The sequence below is a fragment of the Macadamia integrifolia genome, chromosome 1, assembly GCF_013358625.1.
Source record: "Macadamia integrifolia cultivar HAES 741 chromosome 1, SCU_Mint_v3, whole genome shotgun sequence".
In the NCBI taxonomy this organism is placed as follows: domain Eukaryota; kingdom Viridiplantae; phylum Streptophyta; class Magnoliopsida; order Proteales; family Proteaceae; genus Macadamia; species Macadamia integrifolia.
In genome coordinates, this window is record NC_056557.1 from 34,334,958 (window position 1) to 34,353,600 (window position 18,643).

The 18,643-nt window shown below is 37.9% G+C and overlaps 2 protein-coding genes and 1 pseudogene across 5 annotated transcripts in view; 1 reads left to right on the forward strand and 2 right to left on the reverse strand.

Annotated features, from left to right (window-relative positions):
• Positions 1–783, reverse strand: part of LOC122091996 — a 13,315-nt gene extending 12,532 nt beyond the window's left edge. For 2 of the 3 annotated variants that reach the window (XM_042662680.1, XM_042662309.1), the window contains exons 1-2: positions 677–783; positions 401–493 (exon numbers count right to left, since the gene is read on the reverse strand). The gene's annotated coding sequence lies outside the window, so the exon portion shown is untranslated. The remainder of the gene's footprint in view (positions 1–400; positions 494–676) is intronic. The other variant, XM_042662622.1, reaches the window with a different exon arrangement.
• Positions 784–3,810: 3,027 nt separating this feature from the next.
• On the forward strand, positions 3,811–6,789 carry LOC122073435 (annotated as a pseudogene).
• Positions 6,790–7,501: 712 nt separating this feature from the next.
• LOC122075047 overlaps positions 7,502–18,643 on the reverse strand; it is a 12,794-nt gene continuing 1,652 nt past the window's right edge. Inside the window, exons 2-9 of one of the 2 annotated variants that reach the window (XM_042639981.1) lie at positions 18,023–18,505; positions 17,408–17,942; positions 16,545–16,706; positions 11,284–11,379; positions 10,277–10,381; positions 8,922–9,367; positions 7,867–8,328; positions 7,502–7,751 (exon numbers count right to left, since the gene is read on the reverse strand). In XM_042639981.1, the coding sequence (XP_042495915.1) occupies positions 7,710–7,751; positions 7,867–8,328; positions 8,922–9,367; positions 10,277–10,381; positions 11,284–11,379; positions 16,545–16,706; positions 17,408–17,888 (1,794 nt within the window). In that variant the 5' untranslated portion in view covers positions 17,889–17,942; positions 18,023–18,505 and the 3' untranslated portion in view covers positions 7,502–7,709. Of the gene's footprint in view, positions 8,329–8,921; positions 9,368–10,276; positions 10,382–11,283; positions 11,380–16,544; positions 16,707–17,407; positions 17,943–18,022; positions 18,506–18,643 lie in introns of both variants that reach the window. The other variant, XM_042639979.1, reaches the window with a different exon arrangement.

An 18,643-nucleotide genomic window follows, 5' to 3' on the forward strand; every position in this document is an offset into this window, starting at 1 on the left:
TTTTTTTTTTTTTTTTTTTGTGTAAAAGAAGGGAGTTTCAGTTACCTGCACCGATATCGATGGCTGTCGAGAACTATTTTGAGTATGTCAAAGTAAAACAATGAAACAGTAGAGTACTTGCCTGGTAATTAATCAGACTAACACATGGCATCAAAATTGATTAACCGAGTGGCCCAAAATGTAACAAAACCCAATAGCACACTTGGGCCTTGGTTTGACAGTTTGCAATGTTCAGCAAAATACTTGTTTGAGAGTTGGTCACTTGATCAACTCCTCTCAGGTCCCTGTTGATTCCTCTATGGGTCTTTACATGACCCCTATGTGGGTCTATTATGTAATGGGCAATAGGCCCTTGAACTTGAACCAAAAAAAAAAAAAAATTACCAAAATGAAGTAATACCTGGCCAAACTTGTATGTCATTTATTCATATGTGAACCTGTAATACTGCTTGTTGAAGGAGACTCAAGAACAATCGGTTTCAGGCAGAGCTAGCTAGTGATGCACATCAAGAAATTTTCCCATAAATAATAATGCATATACCCTCAAAAAAAAAAAAAAGGTAATTTATTTTTCATGTAAATTTGCTGAAGTCAAAGAAGGAAAACAGGTTATTAGTAGTTAGTAACACCTCTTCAAAAAAATAAATAAATAAAAGGCGTGAAGGATTCTTCTTACTCCTAATGAGAGTTCACTGGCAGTAGAAGCTGTAGCAATATTGTAATGGCCCGTTCCTCAACTCCCAGCAGCCTGCTAGTGCTTTTGTGAAGTATTCTCGAAAGCCAAAATGGAATTGGACCATTTCCGCTCCAATATATTTATAGTGAATGCAAGAGCCACAGTCGTTTTCTGTGTTTTATTTCTCCAGAAGTTACTTCAGGAAATTTCCAAAAAAAAAAAAAAGTGCATCCAAAAGAAAAAATACCCATATGTAAGAAGCCATTTGATAACTTTAATGAGATTATACCGTGTCTTTGTAAGTAAAGCAATGCTTCTGCTCCACTCAAGGTGTCTAATTCCTGACTGAAACATCAAAAGATAAAGAGGGAGATGAATAAAGGTTTATAAATCTTTCTATTTTGTTAAAGAGGAAGGAATCGAATAGCATCATCATAACAGCCAATACTTTATAGAGTAAGACTGTTAAGGAAGGGATATCAACCTCCTTAGTAATCTCTTCCTCACTTGTAAGGCACGTTAGAACTTCTAATTCAAGATGCTAAATTAAGTTTTCCTAACACTCCGTTTATTTTCATGTAAAAGGTAGAAAAAAAATTCCTATAAAATATAATTTTTCACTATGTTATAAACAAAAAATACCAAAAGAAAGAAATATAAAAAATAATAATAATAATAAAATTAAATAAATAAATAAATAAAATTACCCCAAGGAAGATTTTATGTAATATATCATTTCATGAAAAAAACAGTGCCTTAAGGGACAATCTATGAGGAAAACTATGATTTGGGAGTACAATGGAGCTTTTCAAATCCAAGATCTAGGTTTTAACATTTAGATCTATTTCAGTGATTTAGTCCTTTTGATGGGGGAAGCACTTTGGACTCAAATCTTCTCCAGACGCTCAGCCGTTGGGCATCTCAACAAGCATCGATCCAATGGTTGAGAGGATCTAAAGGTGTGCTTTAATGTGTTGGGGTACGTGTCCAAATCCTCCAAATTGTCAGATGTTGAATTGGGGGTTCTAGCAGGATCTAAATCTTACAACTTCTGTTCCTATGGTCCTACAATTTGTGCTTTAAGAAGTAAACCCAATATAATTGATTGGATAATATATAAGGGCTGAGACAATTATTTAATGCCTCCAGCTTCTTTAGGCCTAGTATGATGTATATACAACATTTTATGACCAGCCTGGAAGAAACATAGACCTAGTCTAGCCTGGCCAAAAGTTTGAGATTGTCTAGCCAATGGGTCTTTCGGTCCCACTTCTCTCAAAATTTAAAAGGATAATTTGTTTGTAAACAAGGTGGTTATAACAGAAGATTGTATTCATATTTTCTTTTAATGTTTACCCATGTAATTATTTTATCTTTCAATTTAGCGGTGTAAGTTTGGATCTTGATGGCTTGTACCTGTCATGGCCCACCCTAAGCCCGATTGGGGCTTGGGTTAAGAATTTTGACATTAAGGGTGGATTAGGGTTGAAAAACACTAACCCTAGGTCAGGGTTAACCTTGATTTATGAAATATAATTTAGGACTATCATCAAATCCTTTTATTCAAAATAATACAATCTTGTTCATTGATTATTATGGTCACTTGTTCTGAACATCTATTATTGTGTTGCACTCCACAATTTTAATTGCTTACTGATCATTTGATTTATTGGTGTTTTTTTTTATTTAATGTATAACCCACGAATGGCAAAAACATGGTCAATCAAGGTTAACCAAACCCTGACAAAAATCAGGGCCAACCCAACCCAATCAAAATCAATTAAGGTCAGACTGGGTTGGCATGAGCCCGACAAAATTGGGCCTAGGTTGAGTTTTGGGACCTAAGTTTGCCGAGTCCGGTGAATCTTCACCTAAGTAAAGTAGGACTCCCAATTCACGTACATTGATACGTTGACATTTGTTAAACCCTTGATCGAATGGTAACTACTTATTATCCTATTTTCAAATATTCTAAAGATTTACAAATGTAAAGGAAATGACCCCAATAAAAGGTAATTGCTGCTTTGATTCCGTTTTGTAATTTCTTTCTTCTTATAACACATAAGTCATAAGAGATTATTTTATTTTCTTATTTTACCTCTCTCTCTCTCTCTATCTCTCTCTCTCTCTCTCTCTCTCTCTTCTTCTCCTTCTCCTTCACTCTTAACATAGTTGAGAGAGTGTTGACGAAGAAAGGAGAGAGACAGAGAGAGGGTGGGCGGCGATGGTGGTAGTGCTGGGTATTAAAATAATCTCTAGTGTTTTAATAGGAATTAGATTACCAGCGAAATCAAAGGGGAACAAAGGGGAGAGAGAGGGTATAAAAAAAAATTAAGGTAATATCTAGTGTTTTAATAGGAATGAGACTGCCAACCGAATCAAAGGAGAATACACTTTCCGTGTTTGTTGGGATTCTTATTTTCTTCTTTATTTACACTATTCCGTTAAAAAGCGTAAGTGAATTGGGAGCATGAAGATTCACTGGACTCAGTTTGCCAGGAGTTTTAAGTGGTTTTCTGCCTTGTTTCACCTCTAATTCAGTTTTTTTTTTTTTTTTAAAGTGGTTTTCTGTACTTTTTCCCTGCCTATGATCCTATCCATCTCCCTCTTCGATCCTCGCCAACTTCCTTCTTCCCCATATTGGGCTCTCCCACTCTCACTTCCCTCCATCGCTGGCTACTACTCTAGCTTTGGCTCTGGCTTTGGCTCTCTCTCTCTCTCTTACGACTCCCTGTCCCCACCCCATGGCCTGCCTGCAACTCAACGCCCTCCCCCATGGCTCCCCTCCCCCCACTCCAGCCCCACCACGTCGCACCCCTATTCAATTGGTCAATCCCTCTTCCTAACTCTGCTTCCCAACTGCTTCCCCTGCCTCACTGCATCGAACCTGCAGCTATATAGATGGTTAGCTTTAGGTGATGGACCCCGACTTCTGTGTGGGAAGACGAGCAGCCCTTGCTGCCATGCGTTGCTGAAAGATCATGTGCATGGTTCATGATGGGACCTAGGCCCACTATAACCACCTCACCATCCACCAATGACTACAGTGCATTGTTCCTTTATTAGCATTTTATAGCTACTACTTTACCTATACGCGATAGCCCTAGACACCATGGAATCCGCAGCAAGCGGCAATGCGGAAAGATGACGTGAAGATGAGGCTTAATTGGGATAAGGATTTGCAAGTCGGACTTGGAGGGATGCAGAGAAGATTGGGAAAGGAAATGGATAGAGCATGTTGAGATTCACTGCCAACCAACTCCTACCATTAAGGAGAACTTGGACGATTGTGGAGAAAAACAAAGTCTTTGTAATGGCTAGTGGAGACCAGGTCTATAGGAAGTTTAGTTAATAACAATGGTCACTTAAAGACCTATGTTTTTAGGAGTCAGGTTTATTGCTTATGTTGAGGAGTATTGTTGTATTTTAGGAGTTACAGTTTGTTTCAAATTCTATTTAAGCTTTTAGCAGTATTTTAATTATCGAATAATACTCCGTTTTCACGTTTCCATCAAGTAAGAAGAGTTCAGCTCCTTGTTTTTTGCTATAGAGTGTTCTAGAAATAAATTAAAAAAAAAAAAAAAAAAAGACAATCACTATCACAGATGTAGTGCATAGTGCACTAGTTGCAGTTGTAACCTCTGCCTGAAGAGTAGATGCTAAGAGTGTGGATGGCCTTAAAAAAAAAAATATATATATATATATATATATCTAACACTCCTCCATATTAAAACTTTTACATCTCCTTCTCCTTTGCTATTTTACAATGTATAAATTCCCTCTCTTTTTCACCTACTAAATGTCTTTGTTCCCCTTTTCTTCTTTTTTCTTCTGCAAAGACAAAACAAGGCAACCGTCAATTATTCCCTTTCCTCTCTCCACAACCCACTCACCCACCCTACCACCTACTTTTGCCTTGCAACCCCTCGCCATCCTCGCTTATCCCCACCCAATTCTATCAAGAAGACCCTCACATCTCTCTCCCCCTCTCGGTTATTCATCTCCAACTCCATCTCTCTTGCCTCGTTACCTCCCACTTCCCCAGTTAATAAGTGAAAAGGTGAGATAATTTGGGTATTTTAAAACATCAGGGGAGAAGGAATGTAAAAGTTTGAATATAAGAGAGTATCAAGAAAAAAAAAGTTGAAGATAAGGAAATATTAGTAAATGTAGGCTAAGTGTAAAGGAATGATAGTAATTGCCCCAATAAAAATTTCTTGGGGAAACCAGATAAGTGAATGATAAATAAAACCATTGTTTTTTTAAATATAAATAACACCATTCAAATTTCAATTTCAAAACCTCTCTCTCTCTCTCTCTCTCTCTCTCTCTCTCTCTCAACTTCAACATCATAAAATAGCAAAGTTAGTCCTTACCAAAAAAAATATATATATAGCAAAGTTAGTCATTTTCTTTTGGATTAGAACACATGATGAACTCAGAATTACAGCAAGCCTGAATTACATGGTTAGGGGAAGTGGAGCCGGGGCGGGGTAGAGAGGGGTCGCGGATCGAGATGCGGGAGGTCGGAGGGAGGTTGGATGGAAATTACATGGTTAGGCTTTCCCTCATGGTGCCACCTCATTGTTTTGGGGGTATAAAAGTAAAGTCAATAACAGACGGACCAAAATCTGGAAGATGTATTGTGTAATATATATTATTTTTGGACTTTTATATAATTCCTTTATATGATAAGCTTAAGATGATTCTGATATTTGGATTTCTTAATCACTTATAATAAAATAAAGAGAAAATTGCATTGCCACCCCTGAACTTTGGTCCTTATTCAACGCCACCCCCTGGACTTTTCGAAACGTCAAAGCCACCCCCTAAAAATTCAAAAAATTTCAAATCGGTCCCTGCTGTTAGCCGACCTTGTTAAATGAATGAAAACCGATTAGTTTTTTTATAATATACCCAAAATACCCCCACCTATTGTGAGAGGACAATATTGCCCTCTCTTTTATTTGCATCTTCTAAACCCATCTCCCATCTCTCATCTCACTCCTCTCACTCACTCTGGTCGGACAAGAAGAAGAAGATGATGACGACGGTACGGTAACCTGCAACTCGATCCATCCCTCTGGCTTGCGATTCTCCCCCCTCCGGCGTGCAAAGCTCTCCCCCCTTCGACGCCCAACAGTTGTCTTCGCCCACGACATGGTCATCCGTCTCAGCGAGGAGCTTATGATAACCTCCCACGAGACCATCGAAGGCCGTGGCGCCCACGTCCACATCGCCAACGGCGCTGGCATTACTCTACAATTCGTCGACAACGTCATCCTCACTAACCTTCATATCCACGACATCTACGCTAGCGGTGGCGGCCTCATCCGTGACTCTGTCGACCACTACGGCCAGCGCAGTGGTAGCGACGGCGACGACATCTCTATCTTCGGCTCCACCAACGTCTGGGCCGACCATATGTCCATGTCCCGTTGCAAGGACGGCCTCATCGATGCCATCATGGGTTCCACCGCCATTACCCTCTCCAATAACCATTTCACTAGCCACAACGAGGTGACTTGAACATAACTAACTGATTTTTCAACGAACTTAACTAATTCTGAGTCGACTCACTGATGCTGGTGAGTTATGTGAACAAGCGATGCTGTTCGGCGCAAGTGACAGCCACGCCGCTGACGAGAAAATGCAGATCACGGTAGCATTCAACCACTTCGGGAGGGGATTAGTTCAGAGGATGCCGAGGGTCCGATGAGGATTCGTCCACGTTTTGAACAATGATTACACACACTGGCAAATGTACGCCATTGGTGGCAGCCAACACCCAACCATCATCAGCCAAGGCAACCGCTTCATCGCTCCACCCACAACGGCAGCAAAGGAGGTGACCAAGAGGGATTACGAAGGGGAGGATGTTTGGAAGAACTGGTGTTGGAGATCTGAGGGTGATCTGATGATGAACGGTGCCTTTTTCGTGCAATCGGGATCCCCATTCAAGAAGAAGCTCTTCTCCAACAAAGACTTGATCAGGCCAAAGCCCGGCACCTTTGTCACTAGGCTAACCCGCTTTGCTGGTGCACTCAACTGCAAGATCGGCAAGCCTTGCTAAATCGGTTCTTCTTCTTCTGCTGCTGCTTCTTTAGACACTTCACCTTAGAAGCCTACCGTGCTTAAACAAAGAGCAACTCTTTGTAATTCAGTAATTAATTTGGATTCTTCACTATGTCAGTATCCTGAAATTTTGCTTCTTAATCTAGGTTATCGTACCGTCGTCGTCTTCTTCTTCTTGTCCGACCGAGTGAATGAGAGGAGTGAGATGAGAGATGGGAGATGGGTTTAGAAGATGCAAATAAAAGAGAGGGCAATATTGTCCTCTCACAATAGGTGGGGGTATTTTGGGTATATTATAAAAAACTAACCGATTTTCATTCATTTAACACGGTCGGCTAGCAGCAGGGACCGATTTAGAATTTTTTGAATTTTTAGGGGGTGGCTTTGACGTTTCGAAAAGTCCAGGGGGTGGCGTTGAATAAGGACCAAAGTTCAGGGGGTGGCAACACAATTTTCTCTAAAATAAAACTTTGAGAAGGTGCAAGCTAGTAGGGTTAAAGTGCAATCATACCCAGACCTTAGACCTTATAACTAAAAGCATATCTTCTTCGCATTTTAAAATATCACTAATGACATAAATAAATTAAGGGAGAGGGGATGCTGCCTAGTCATGCAGTTACTACACCAAAACACAGGCCAATGGGAGTGACAAATGTATCAACCATGGAGGGGAGGTGAGGCGGGGTAGTCTTTTCACTCATCCATTGGGCATAGGAAGTGCAAAAAGAAAGCGTTCTTCTCCTCATAAATTGATTTCAACCAATCGACTCAAAGGTTTATAACAAACAAAGACATAATTTATACATGAATACAAATTGCACTTTTTTTATGTTTTCTTCCCTCTACAACCATTGAAATCAAAGGTTTAAATTTATAACAAACAAGACACACTTTATACTTTATTACACATTGCACCTCTTGTTGTTCCCTCTACACCAATGGTAAAGTACTATTACACCTATTCATGAATGTTTATTCGAATTTCTCTTCCCGAAGACAGCTGATGAAGATGTGGTAAACATCAATTGTATGAATAAGGGAAGTTCCACCAAAGCATAAATAGTGACTGAGACACTTGCAAGAAAAACAATGGGAAAGAAGCCCCATATACGAACCTTGAAGCGAAGCATAAATAAGATGGCTGACACAAAGGCTGTCATCATCCCCACAATAGAGACAAAGAGAAATAAAAGGCCCAACATCAACATTCGAGGCAGAGTCGACAAGAAGTCTTCTTCAGCATATCGTGAAGTAATTATGGCTAGAAACACCAACATAGAAGCGACTGAAGAGCAAAGTGCCAATATATTTGATACAACAAAAAGTATTGGAAACTTGCCTTGTATGTAATTATTGGCTTCTCCTCCTCCTGTTGTATGACTTGGTACTGTAAATACTGCTTGAAACATAATTGTAGTGATTAGTGTTGCTACCACCATACATTGTGTCGATGTTTCCTTCAACCAAGTTGCTCCTTCTTTTACTAGGTCTTTATGCTCCTCCGTGAATAATATTCTTGATGTTTTCTTATCTTTGTTTATAACAAGAGCATTGGTGTACATAATACTTTCCACTTCCTAAAATAAAGAAAAACTAGAATAAATAAATAAAAAGAAATGCTAAAATTAACACATACATGCATGATGACTAGAATTGCAATGACATAAAATCTAGGCAGGTTATTAGGTGATGAGGGTGTTTTGTCAACATTTTTCCTTTTAAACAATTTAATTTACATAGGAATCTAATGGTAAGGAAACTTTCCTAATCTATCTTGATCACCTTTAATTCACCTATTTGTTCTAAAATTAAAGCAACTATGTATTCGTCAGTTTTTTGAGAGTTAACTCTTATTTTTTTTTCTCCATTGTTGTGATTGAAAGGGATTTAGGGTGAGGGAACTATCTTCACTTTGATAATGGATACTTATACATCAACAACAAAAACAATTCAGTGTTATCCCAACTAAATAGGGTTGGCTACATAAATCATAGCCGTCCACCTATATGTGTACTTACATAGTATGCAATTGTCGTTGCTTTTAACTCAAAAACAAAGTTGACTATAAAATTACTTGGTCATCAAGTGTAAGGGAATAAGAAAAAACTCGACATGCATGTACCATGTATGAAAGAAGAAGCAATTAATTAAGGATCAAGAAATCTCAGACCTTATACCAGAGTAGCTCACGTTGCATTTGGAGAGCTGCACCAGGAACTTGATTGAGCCTCTCAATAGGTGCTTTTTTTGCAGCTAGATGTGACATCCAGTTTTTTGAGTTATCCGCCGTTCGTGCAAGATCATTCGTCGATGATGGGTCCAGATGATTGATAAGCCTGTAAATCTTTTCCTGGCGGTAGCTAATTGCGAAATGAAATACCGTTCGGCCATCAGCTATTTTCAAGTTCAATAGAACATGAGGACAGTGGTTGATACATTCTTCGATAAATTCAAAACACCCATTTTCAGTTGCTCGAAACATTGATGTAACCATTACATTCTCCACATGGTTCATGTTATCAAGTTCTAATACTATCTTCCTCCATAGTTCTTTTAGTAACTCAGAAGCTCCATAATGCTTCAACTTCTCCTCATAGATGTGCTTGCAACCAGGCACTACATAGCAATATACATCATACTATTAAATAAAAGCACGAAGTGGCAAATCTTTTACTTGATAATTTTACCTTTTCCAAATACTCTCTAAATTCGTTATCAAAAACAAAATACTCTCTAAAATTAACTCCTCTCTCTCTCTCTCAAAAGTTCATATCTCTACCCAGAAAAATAAAAAATCTTATCTCTACTTGACAATTTTGTATTCTCTATTTCTTACTTTCTTTTTTCTTATATATGGGTCCAGCCAACCAAATTTGGTTTTGAGAACCTGATTGAACTACTAATATTTTAAGTTTCAATTATCTCTCTCAAATATCTTTTATGGTATATTTTCTTCATGAATTCCTTATCCCTTGATCTTCTTTTTTTTGTTAAGTTATTCCTCCATCTTCCTTGCCTCATCCCCATACCGTCTCTCTCCCTTTCTCAAAATCACATGGCTAATTGCTTTAATTGATATGATATATGATTGAAATAAAAAATAAAACATAGAGCTACACGTGCAAGTAATTTTGCTAGTTTCCATATATATATATATATAGAGAGAGAGAGAGAGAGAGAGAGAGAGAGAGAGAGAACGCTGCACGATAGGGTTGCTTACACCCAGACATATGGCAAAGTGGAATCAAAACATAGGTGTCTTTTCATAGCATGATTCCATTTTCCCAGATGTCCGGACGAATGCAACACTATCAGGTAAAGTTCCTCTCTCTCTCTCTCTCTCTCTCTCTCTCTCTCTCTCGCTACGTTTATATAGGCAGCCAAGAGTTAACTTCCATGCATCCATGATAGGCTTTAATTAATTATAAGGATGCAATAAGTGAGACCATTATGATATAGATGATTATGTATAGCATGGCATGGGGATTGGGGGTAGTATTGATGATTCGATCTCAATTTTCTCACCTAGTTTAATAAGCCCATTCTGAAATAGCCCATGGAAGCGCAACCATAGACCCTTGCAAAACTCAAAAACATGTGTGGATAGCCTACCACGCATCATCATATTTCCTGCATCATCATAATGAAATGTTTTTAATTATTGGGGATATTACAATACTTGGGAAAGCCTATGGTTAGCTAGTATATAATATAATTTGTATTTCATTCTCATCTTTAGGCAAATTGATTGTCAGGCACACAATCAGGACACGTGTAGGGCTATGAATGGGTGCATCATCAGGACTGGTCCACCGGTAACCTGTAGGTTACGACTCTTACGACAGACACTAGCAGATATTCCTTATCACCAACTGAATATTATTTTTTCTTCAAACATTAAAATGTTATTGAAACTTGGAAGAATATAAATAACAACCTAAGTGTGTATATGTTACCTACCTTAGGCTATGTTTGGTTGTAAAGGGAATTAAAGGGAGGGAAATTTTTCACACTTAAAAAAGAAATATATGTAGTCATCACCCATGACCCATGTGACTTTAACATTAATTTCAAATCATTCTATATTTGGTTATAAAATTTCACTTTTACTTTGCATTCAAAATCATTTACTATAATATGTAAAATAAAAATTACATATAAAATATATCATTATTAAATATGGTTAAAAAAATTAAATAGTTTATACAATCATATGGGGTAAGGAGTATAAACATTTCTTTTTAAAGTATGAAAACTTAACTTCCCTTCCCTCTGCAACCAAACGGAGTCTATGAAATTTATAAATTAAAATTTGTAAGGTATGTCAAATTCATGAGTTCAAGCTGAATTAAGGCCAGGCCTTCGTCCGGAAAGGGATGCCAAGCAAATTTCGTAGCTGGTCCTTGTTTGGGCCCTGACCACATTACAATGTAGACCCTAGGCGTATGCTTATTTTGGCCTATTTCACCAGTAATTGGAAGCGTCACCCACAGCCACAGAGAGAGAGAGAGAGAGAGAGAGAGAGAGAGCACCTAGCTGAGTGCTGTCTCTGTTGGCAGTCAAGGAATCTTCCACGTCTCCTCTTGTACGCCAGCATTCATTTTTGGCATCAACATGAACATCTAGCACTGCATTTTAAAAATAAATAAATAACATGTAGAATTGGCCCAACTATATTAATATTCCTAAAGGGAATTTTGTATTGGAATATGGTTAAGTAGAAAGTGGTGAACTAGCGATCTATATGATGAATCATGATTGAATTGGATTCATAGATCATGAAAATGATTCAAAAAGCATGTGTATGTACATTTGTTAACAATCCCACAATGCGTGAGTGTATCATCATGTCACTCATGTGTTTGGGCATAAGGCTATGTAATCTGGCAGCTTTTCTTTTTTTTTTTTTCTATGTATATGAAAAAGGGAGAAGGAATGTCGAACGTCTAGCATTCTCCACGTCCATACATAACCCTATTTTTAGGGGATAGGGATGGATCCGACTCCTTTCCTTTGTGTCAATCGCCTAGGTCTTGCCTATTGCTACCCGAACAATTGACCTGTGTCCATGAGTCATCCAACAGTTGTGCTATATTTTGACAGTAATATGCTATTATTTACTCTGGTTGTGACAGCGAGTTGTAGTATTTGGCTAACAAGGTTCCATTCTAGATAGATCCAAGAAACACACACAAAAAAAAAGGGGGGGATTAATTTTATCTCTTTGAAGAAAACCACAACACCGAGCTGTAGAAATGGGTAGAAGCTCTCGGCACCTCCTTCTCCACTTGACCCTCCAGTCCCTCAGGGAGGAATACGACACCTCTGTTTGATGTTGTCCTTTGCGTTTCAAGGATCGACAGTTTGTGAGAGAAGAGAATGGAAGAGTAGCAGATCTGCTTTGAAGATCTTACCTCTCTCGCGTTCTCCTTCGCTGTGGTCACGAAGTTCTAGCTTTGGTTCTCCTTCGCATTCAACCTCGGCGTCTCTATTCGAAGTTCTCAGCATTTAGGCCATTCTAATTTTTGGGAGAGAAAGATAATGGAAGAGAAGCGAGCGCGGGATTTAGGTTTTTTTTTTTTTTTTTTTTTTTTTTTTGGGCAAGAGGAAACTTTATTGAATAGGGTTGCATGAGGAGCCAATGGCTTCCTCATTACATAGATCAAGTAGCCACGGAGTGGAAATTGGCCAGCTTTTCTTACATGCTAGAGACATTGCCTTTCGTGCTAGAGTATCGGCAATATAATTTGTCTCCCTAAATATGTGACCAAAAGAACATTGAGAAATTTTGGTCGCCAATAAGCGAATATCGCTGATGATCCCAAGAACCCCAGCCTGTATAACTTGATCAGTAGAGTTGATGTAGTTGATTATGCCATTGTTATTGGACTCAATAATAATTGAAGGGATGCATTGCTCAACTGCCCAAACTAAGCCAGTGCGCACCGCTAAGGCCTCCCCCGATAAGCTATCTATGAAGCAAAGTGGTTCAGAAAGATCCCAAACCGGTAAGCAATTGTGGTCACGACTGATACATTCAATCCCTCCTTCATGGTTCTCCAAAAGTAATGCTGCGTCACAATTCAAAGTAAGCCATCCCTGAGGAGGCCCTTTCCACCCTGCGGCCTTGTTTGGTGGACTACCCGATGGAGTAGAGGTGGTGTCAACAGTCATCCAGAAATCCATATACATCTGTTCCGTCTTAGAGAAAACCTCCTAGTTGTGCACAAATACAAGCAGATATGTGTGAAAAGGCTTAATATCTCCATCTTGATCTTCTTAGAGGGGAAATTCATCTTATCCCATTGCTCAAGCACTTTAAACAATTTGGGGCTTTCATCTTGAGGAGCAATAAATGATAGAGAACTCCCAAACCAAGTAGCTTTAGCGAAAGGGCATTCTAGCAGAATATGATCACTAGACTCCACTATAGCTCCACACCGAACGCAGCTCGGATCTACTTGAAGTTGTCGCTTCATTAGCCCTTCCCCTGATGCAATCCCTTGAGCACACATATGCCACAATAAAAACTTCATCTTCAGAGGGGCTTTACAAGTCCAGATTTTCTTCCATGTCGTAGGCCTAATTTGATTCCATTCGTGACACCGAGAGGAAGAGGCTTGAGTTTGGCGTTGTCCTTCTTGAAGGTTGGATAACAAATGGTATGTTGACTTAATGGAGAAATTCCTTGATTTATCACCACTCCAGAATAATCGGTCAGCATGCGGGAATAGACTTAGGTTGATTTTTGTGATCCGAGATTTATATTCAGGGTGAAAATATAGATTGAGAATGTCCTCCCTCCATCTTTGATTGTCACTATCAATGAGCTCTGAAACCTTTGAAATCGGGCAGTGAATAGGACGATGATGAATAATCTGAAATGATGGAGAAGAGGGTACAAAATTTGAGTTCCATATGTCAATGTCAACTCCGGTACCAACTTGCCATAGGAGACCTTGCTGAAGAACATCTCTTCCTATTAGGATACTGCGCCAACCCCATGATGGATGAGAACCAGAGGAAGCATTAAGAAAATCTTTTTTGGGGAAGTATATGGCCTTCATGAGGGTAGCCCACATAGAATTTGGTTCTTTCCACAATCTCCAAGCAACCTTAGCCAAAGACGCCCTATTTTGGAGGATAGGATCTCGTAACCCCAAACCACCCATTTCTTTTGATCTGCACAATCTGGACCAAGAGATCCAATGTATCTTCTTCTCCTCCCCTTTTTGTCCCCAGAAAAAGTTGGACATGGTTTTGCGAACCAAATTATGATGAGACACAAGGAGTGAAAAGTGGGAAGCCGCGTAAGTAGATAAAGAGCAAGCAACAGATTTGATCAAGGTTTCTCGACCCGCATGTGACAATAGTTGATTCTTCCACCCTTGAACCCTGTTGCTAGTCTTCAGAGTAAACTCCTTAAATACCTTAGCCTTCGATACACCAAAACTTAATGGCAGCCCAAGGTATTTGGCCGGACCATCGCCATAGGGTATTTTCAAAACTCGAGAAAACCACCGTATAAACTTGATTGGAGTTTTTGGGCTGAAATTCAGGCATGACTTCTTCGTGTTGATCTGCTGGCCACTTGCTTTACAATAAACTTCAAGGCAAGTCTTGAGAGAGGTAATGTTCTGAAGGTTGAGCTCAGAGAAAAGAAGACAATCATCTGTGAACAGTAGATGGGTGATAGGAGGAGTGCAGCCACGAACACGAATTCCTTTTAACTTATGATCACCTTCAGCCTTGGAAACAATCGGGTATGGATTAGCAATCTTAGGATGGATGGTTATTATGTGGAAATAAGCATAGCCGTTGGATGACTTATGAACACGTGTCAATCACTCAAGTAAGTATGGGTAAGACCTGAACAATTGAGACTAAAGAGAAGAGCCGGATCCTAGAGAAGTCTTTCTTTATCTCATAAAAGTCGTCAATCACAAAGTACAGGTATCAGATTGGAATTTTAAGAATATATGTCAAAGAGAATACAGCAACATTACCACTATGAATCAAATTCCAAACCTTTGTTCAAAACTTACTAACCTTTTTTTTCTTTTCTTTTCTTTTCTTTTCTCTTCTTCTTTTTTTTTTTTTTTTTTTGTGTGTGTGTGTAACACTTACTGACCATCACAACCACTTACATGTGGACTTCTAAATTTTTTGTCTGTAGGTATGGTGGTGGGATGGTTCAGAGTTTGTAGAAGATTTCAGCATTTTCTTTAAAATAAAAAACACATCATTGTGTGTGTTGGGTATGTGGGTTTAGTCCCGCATCGAGTGTGTTGTGTTGTGTGTTGTACATATCCTTCAATTTGAGGCACCAAAAGTTGGTTAACCTTTTGATATTGGTGTGTAGTTTGAGTGATTATTATATATATTAAAACCTTTCTGCTATCTCTTTTAATAATTTGATTATGTATTTCCTTAACTCCAATAATATACCTACTAATAATATTTTCACTTTCTTCATTAATTTTATCATTATTTGCTATTTTATTTGGACACTTGGAAATAACATTATTCTCAAAAAGACTAATCCAAACCCTCATTTATTCTATCTTCCGCAAACCAGTGGATAGACCTGCTAGGTCTCCCAACAAAAACAACAGGTGATCTCTTCCCTCTTTAACCCCACCATTCCAGCTTACCCCATTCTAAACTATCCCTTATTAGTTCGAGCATATCAGATACTTTAAATAAAATTTTAATATTGGGGTGTGGTTCAAGTGATTATCATATATATTAGAACTTTTCTGCTATCTCTTTTCATAAGTTGATTATGTATTTCTTTTACTCCAATACTATACCTACTAATAATATTTCCACTTTCTTCATTAATTTTATCATTATCTACTACTTTATTTGGACACATGGAAATAACATTATTTTCAAAAAGACTAATCCAAACCCTTATTTTATTCTATCCTCTACAAACCAGTGGAAAGACCTACTTGTCCCCAACAAAACAACAGGTGATCTCTACCCCCCCCCCCCCCCCTTTCTTTAACCCCACCATTCCAGCTTTCCCCATTCTAAACTATCGCTTATTAGTTCGAGCATATCAGATAATTTTTACTATCCTTATTAGTTCGAGCATATCAAATACTTTAAATAAAAATTCAGCCTGGGCTTTCTGCATCTTTTGTAATGGGAGATTGTCTTATTATTTGCTAATTATGTGTTGACTGGAAAAAAAATTTAGGCAAGTGTGAAAGCCTACATTTTGGACTAATGCAATCAAAATTGGAAGGCTAGAGCATTGGAGACATTTGAAGTAACTCAAGGGAAATAGTAAAACTAATTTTTGAAGGAAATACCACACCGTGGCCTTTTGACCACATCATCATCGTTTTTGGACATATATGAAACACTAACACTAACACTAACACCCTTTTAGCTCAGGCGTCTTACTGACGACGTGGTATTCCTTATGGTTTGTCTAACACATAGAGCCGTGAACAATTTATCTAACATTAACATCTCCAGTCCAAACATTGATGTAATAAGTTTTCTTTTTTAATTTAACTTTTCTTTATATATATATATATATATATATGTCATTTTACATATAGCCTTGCTTGCTAGGGTATACTAGTTCACAAAATTACATCCCCATTTAACCTACATCAAGCGAGTATGTACTATTATCATGTATAGTACATAATCCTTGGTTTAGAAACTGCTCCCATAAAAATTCCCCAACAAACTGTTGGGAACCCCGCTTCTACCTTTATTTAGATTAAGAGTAGAGTGATAAAAGAAGGGATTGATGATAGAAAATACTTACAAGAGTAGAGGAAATAATATCCCAAGGTCCCAACACTTTTGGTTGGTAATGAACTTTTAAATGCAGTAGGCCTCGCTGAGAGTGCTTCCATGACTGTCCTATCGTCGTAATCTTTGATCAAGATTAAGCGCGGATATTTCTTTAGTAGATCAAAAGCTTGTCCTACAGAAAAAAAAAAAAATTATTAAAATTCTTTTGAATTTGGGAAAGCCAACCTTCCATTGGTTAGTGTTTTAAAACCCAAAACATTAAAAGTTCAGCAAAAGAATACCATCAATATCGCCTAAAGTTTAGTCTAATATTGTCTCACGAAAAGATAGAAGGGGAGACAATATCTTATTATTAGGCTTCAAATCCATAGTTCGTCATTTGGACTTGAAAGCTTTAGCCCCTAAAATAAATTTAAAAAAAAAAAAAGTACTCTTGCAATTAAATTGTGTTTTTTTTAATTTGATTCACTAATTTAATAGAAAAGGTGAAAGTTGTTAATAAATGAAAAGACCAAATATATATATATATATATATATTTATGTGGACTTGAAAGAACTCAATCTCATGACGGATTATAAGGTGAGGGAATCCAAGACCATATCAATCCACATTAAATCTCTTATGAAATTAATCGATGTGGGATCAGCCCCCATATGACTGATATAGGATATCCTAACAAATTTTCACATCTTAATCTCTAATAAGTGGATCAAATCAAAATGACAAAATAAGTGCAAAATGGATCATCATCATTCAATTCTGGTCCTGAGTTAAGAGACTCTCTTCAAGCTTGTTTTAAGAACAGTGATAATGATGAGATAGAATGCAGAAATTTAGAAAAGAAAAGATAGATATAAATAGTCACTACTTACCAAAGAAATCACCAAAAATTAGAGAAGTAAGAATTGAAGCTCTAGTTTTTTCACGTTCTTCTTCGTCATGATCAATATTGTGGTCATGATCCTGATCATAATGTATGGTGATCGGGTAAAGATAATTCACCACATCTTTGTGGCCAAAGAGTGCAGCTTCGGCAATTGGGATGCGATTGCGGTAGAATTTGCTTTTGATCATCACTAGTTTCTCATCCTTTTCTACAATGGCCTTCACCATCTCTTTGTTCCCACTTACAACAGCAATATGGAGGACTGTTCTGTTGTAATCTTTTTCTTTTCTTGATAGATCTTCTGTAGACATCATCTTCATCAATTCCTTTGCAATTTCAACTTTTCCTTTTTTTAACTGCCACATGAAGTGGAAGTTCTCCTTCTGTTGTGAGCCTGGCTGTAAGAAGTCCCTTATTTTTAGAGAGGAACATAGAAACTGTTTTCCAATTTCCATCAACAATAGCATTGTAAAAAGGCAAACACCATGTGTAAATTGTCCTCCTCCTTGTTATCCCCCCAGCTGCCAATTAAGAATAGAATGCATTAATTACAGTTAAAATTAAACTCTTTTTTAAGTGTTTAATTAAATTAATTACTTACCTGTTGTTTCTGTTGGATAAGTGAACTGATACATGGCATCTAATTGGCTCCAAAAAAGTGTGACGTCTAGTCGTGCAATATATGGTCGAGGCTTCGGTCCACACTTTAAATAGAATCTAAGTGCAATCTCTTCACATTTCCGCTTCCAAATTCTATATTCATTGCTGGAAGTATTTTCAGGTTCATTTTTTGCTCCAATGACATAATCCCACAGTCCTCTGGCCTTCAAGTTTTTTTCCATCTTATCTTTCCAATCCTTATAGTTTTCTTCTGTTAGATTAGGAATGTCCTCCAATAGCACTTTACTGTCTGGAGAAACAGGATTAATGTTTCCCTTTGACGAGGATGACGACGACGACGACGACGACGATTTACTTTCCGGTGAAACGGGATTTCTGTTTTCCTGCACTGATGATGCCCCTTCACTTTTCATGAAAGAAACAGGAGCTTCTTTCACATTAGTTTCCTTCGCTCCTTCCATATCTATGAGGAAAGCAAATCATATATTCTTGAATTAATACATATAAAAAATTAATCAGAAAAGATAGCAATTGTAATTTCTTGAATTAATGAATTATTATTGATCTATGGATGGTCATGTTTTTTTTTTTTTTTTTTTTT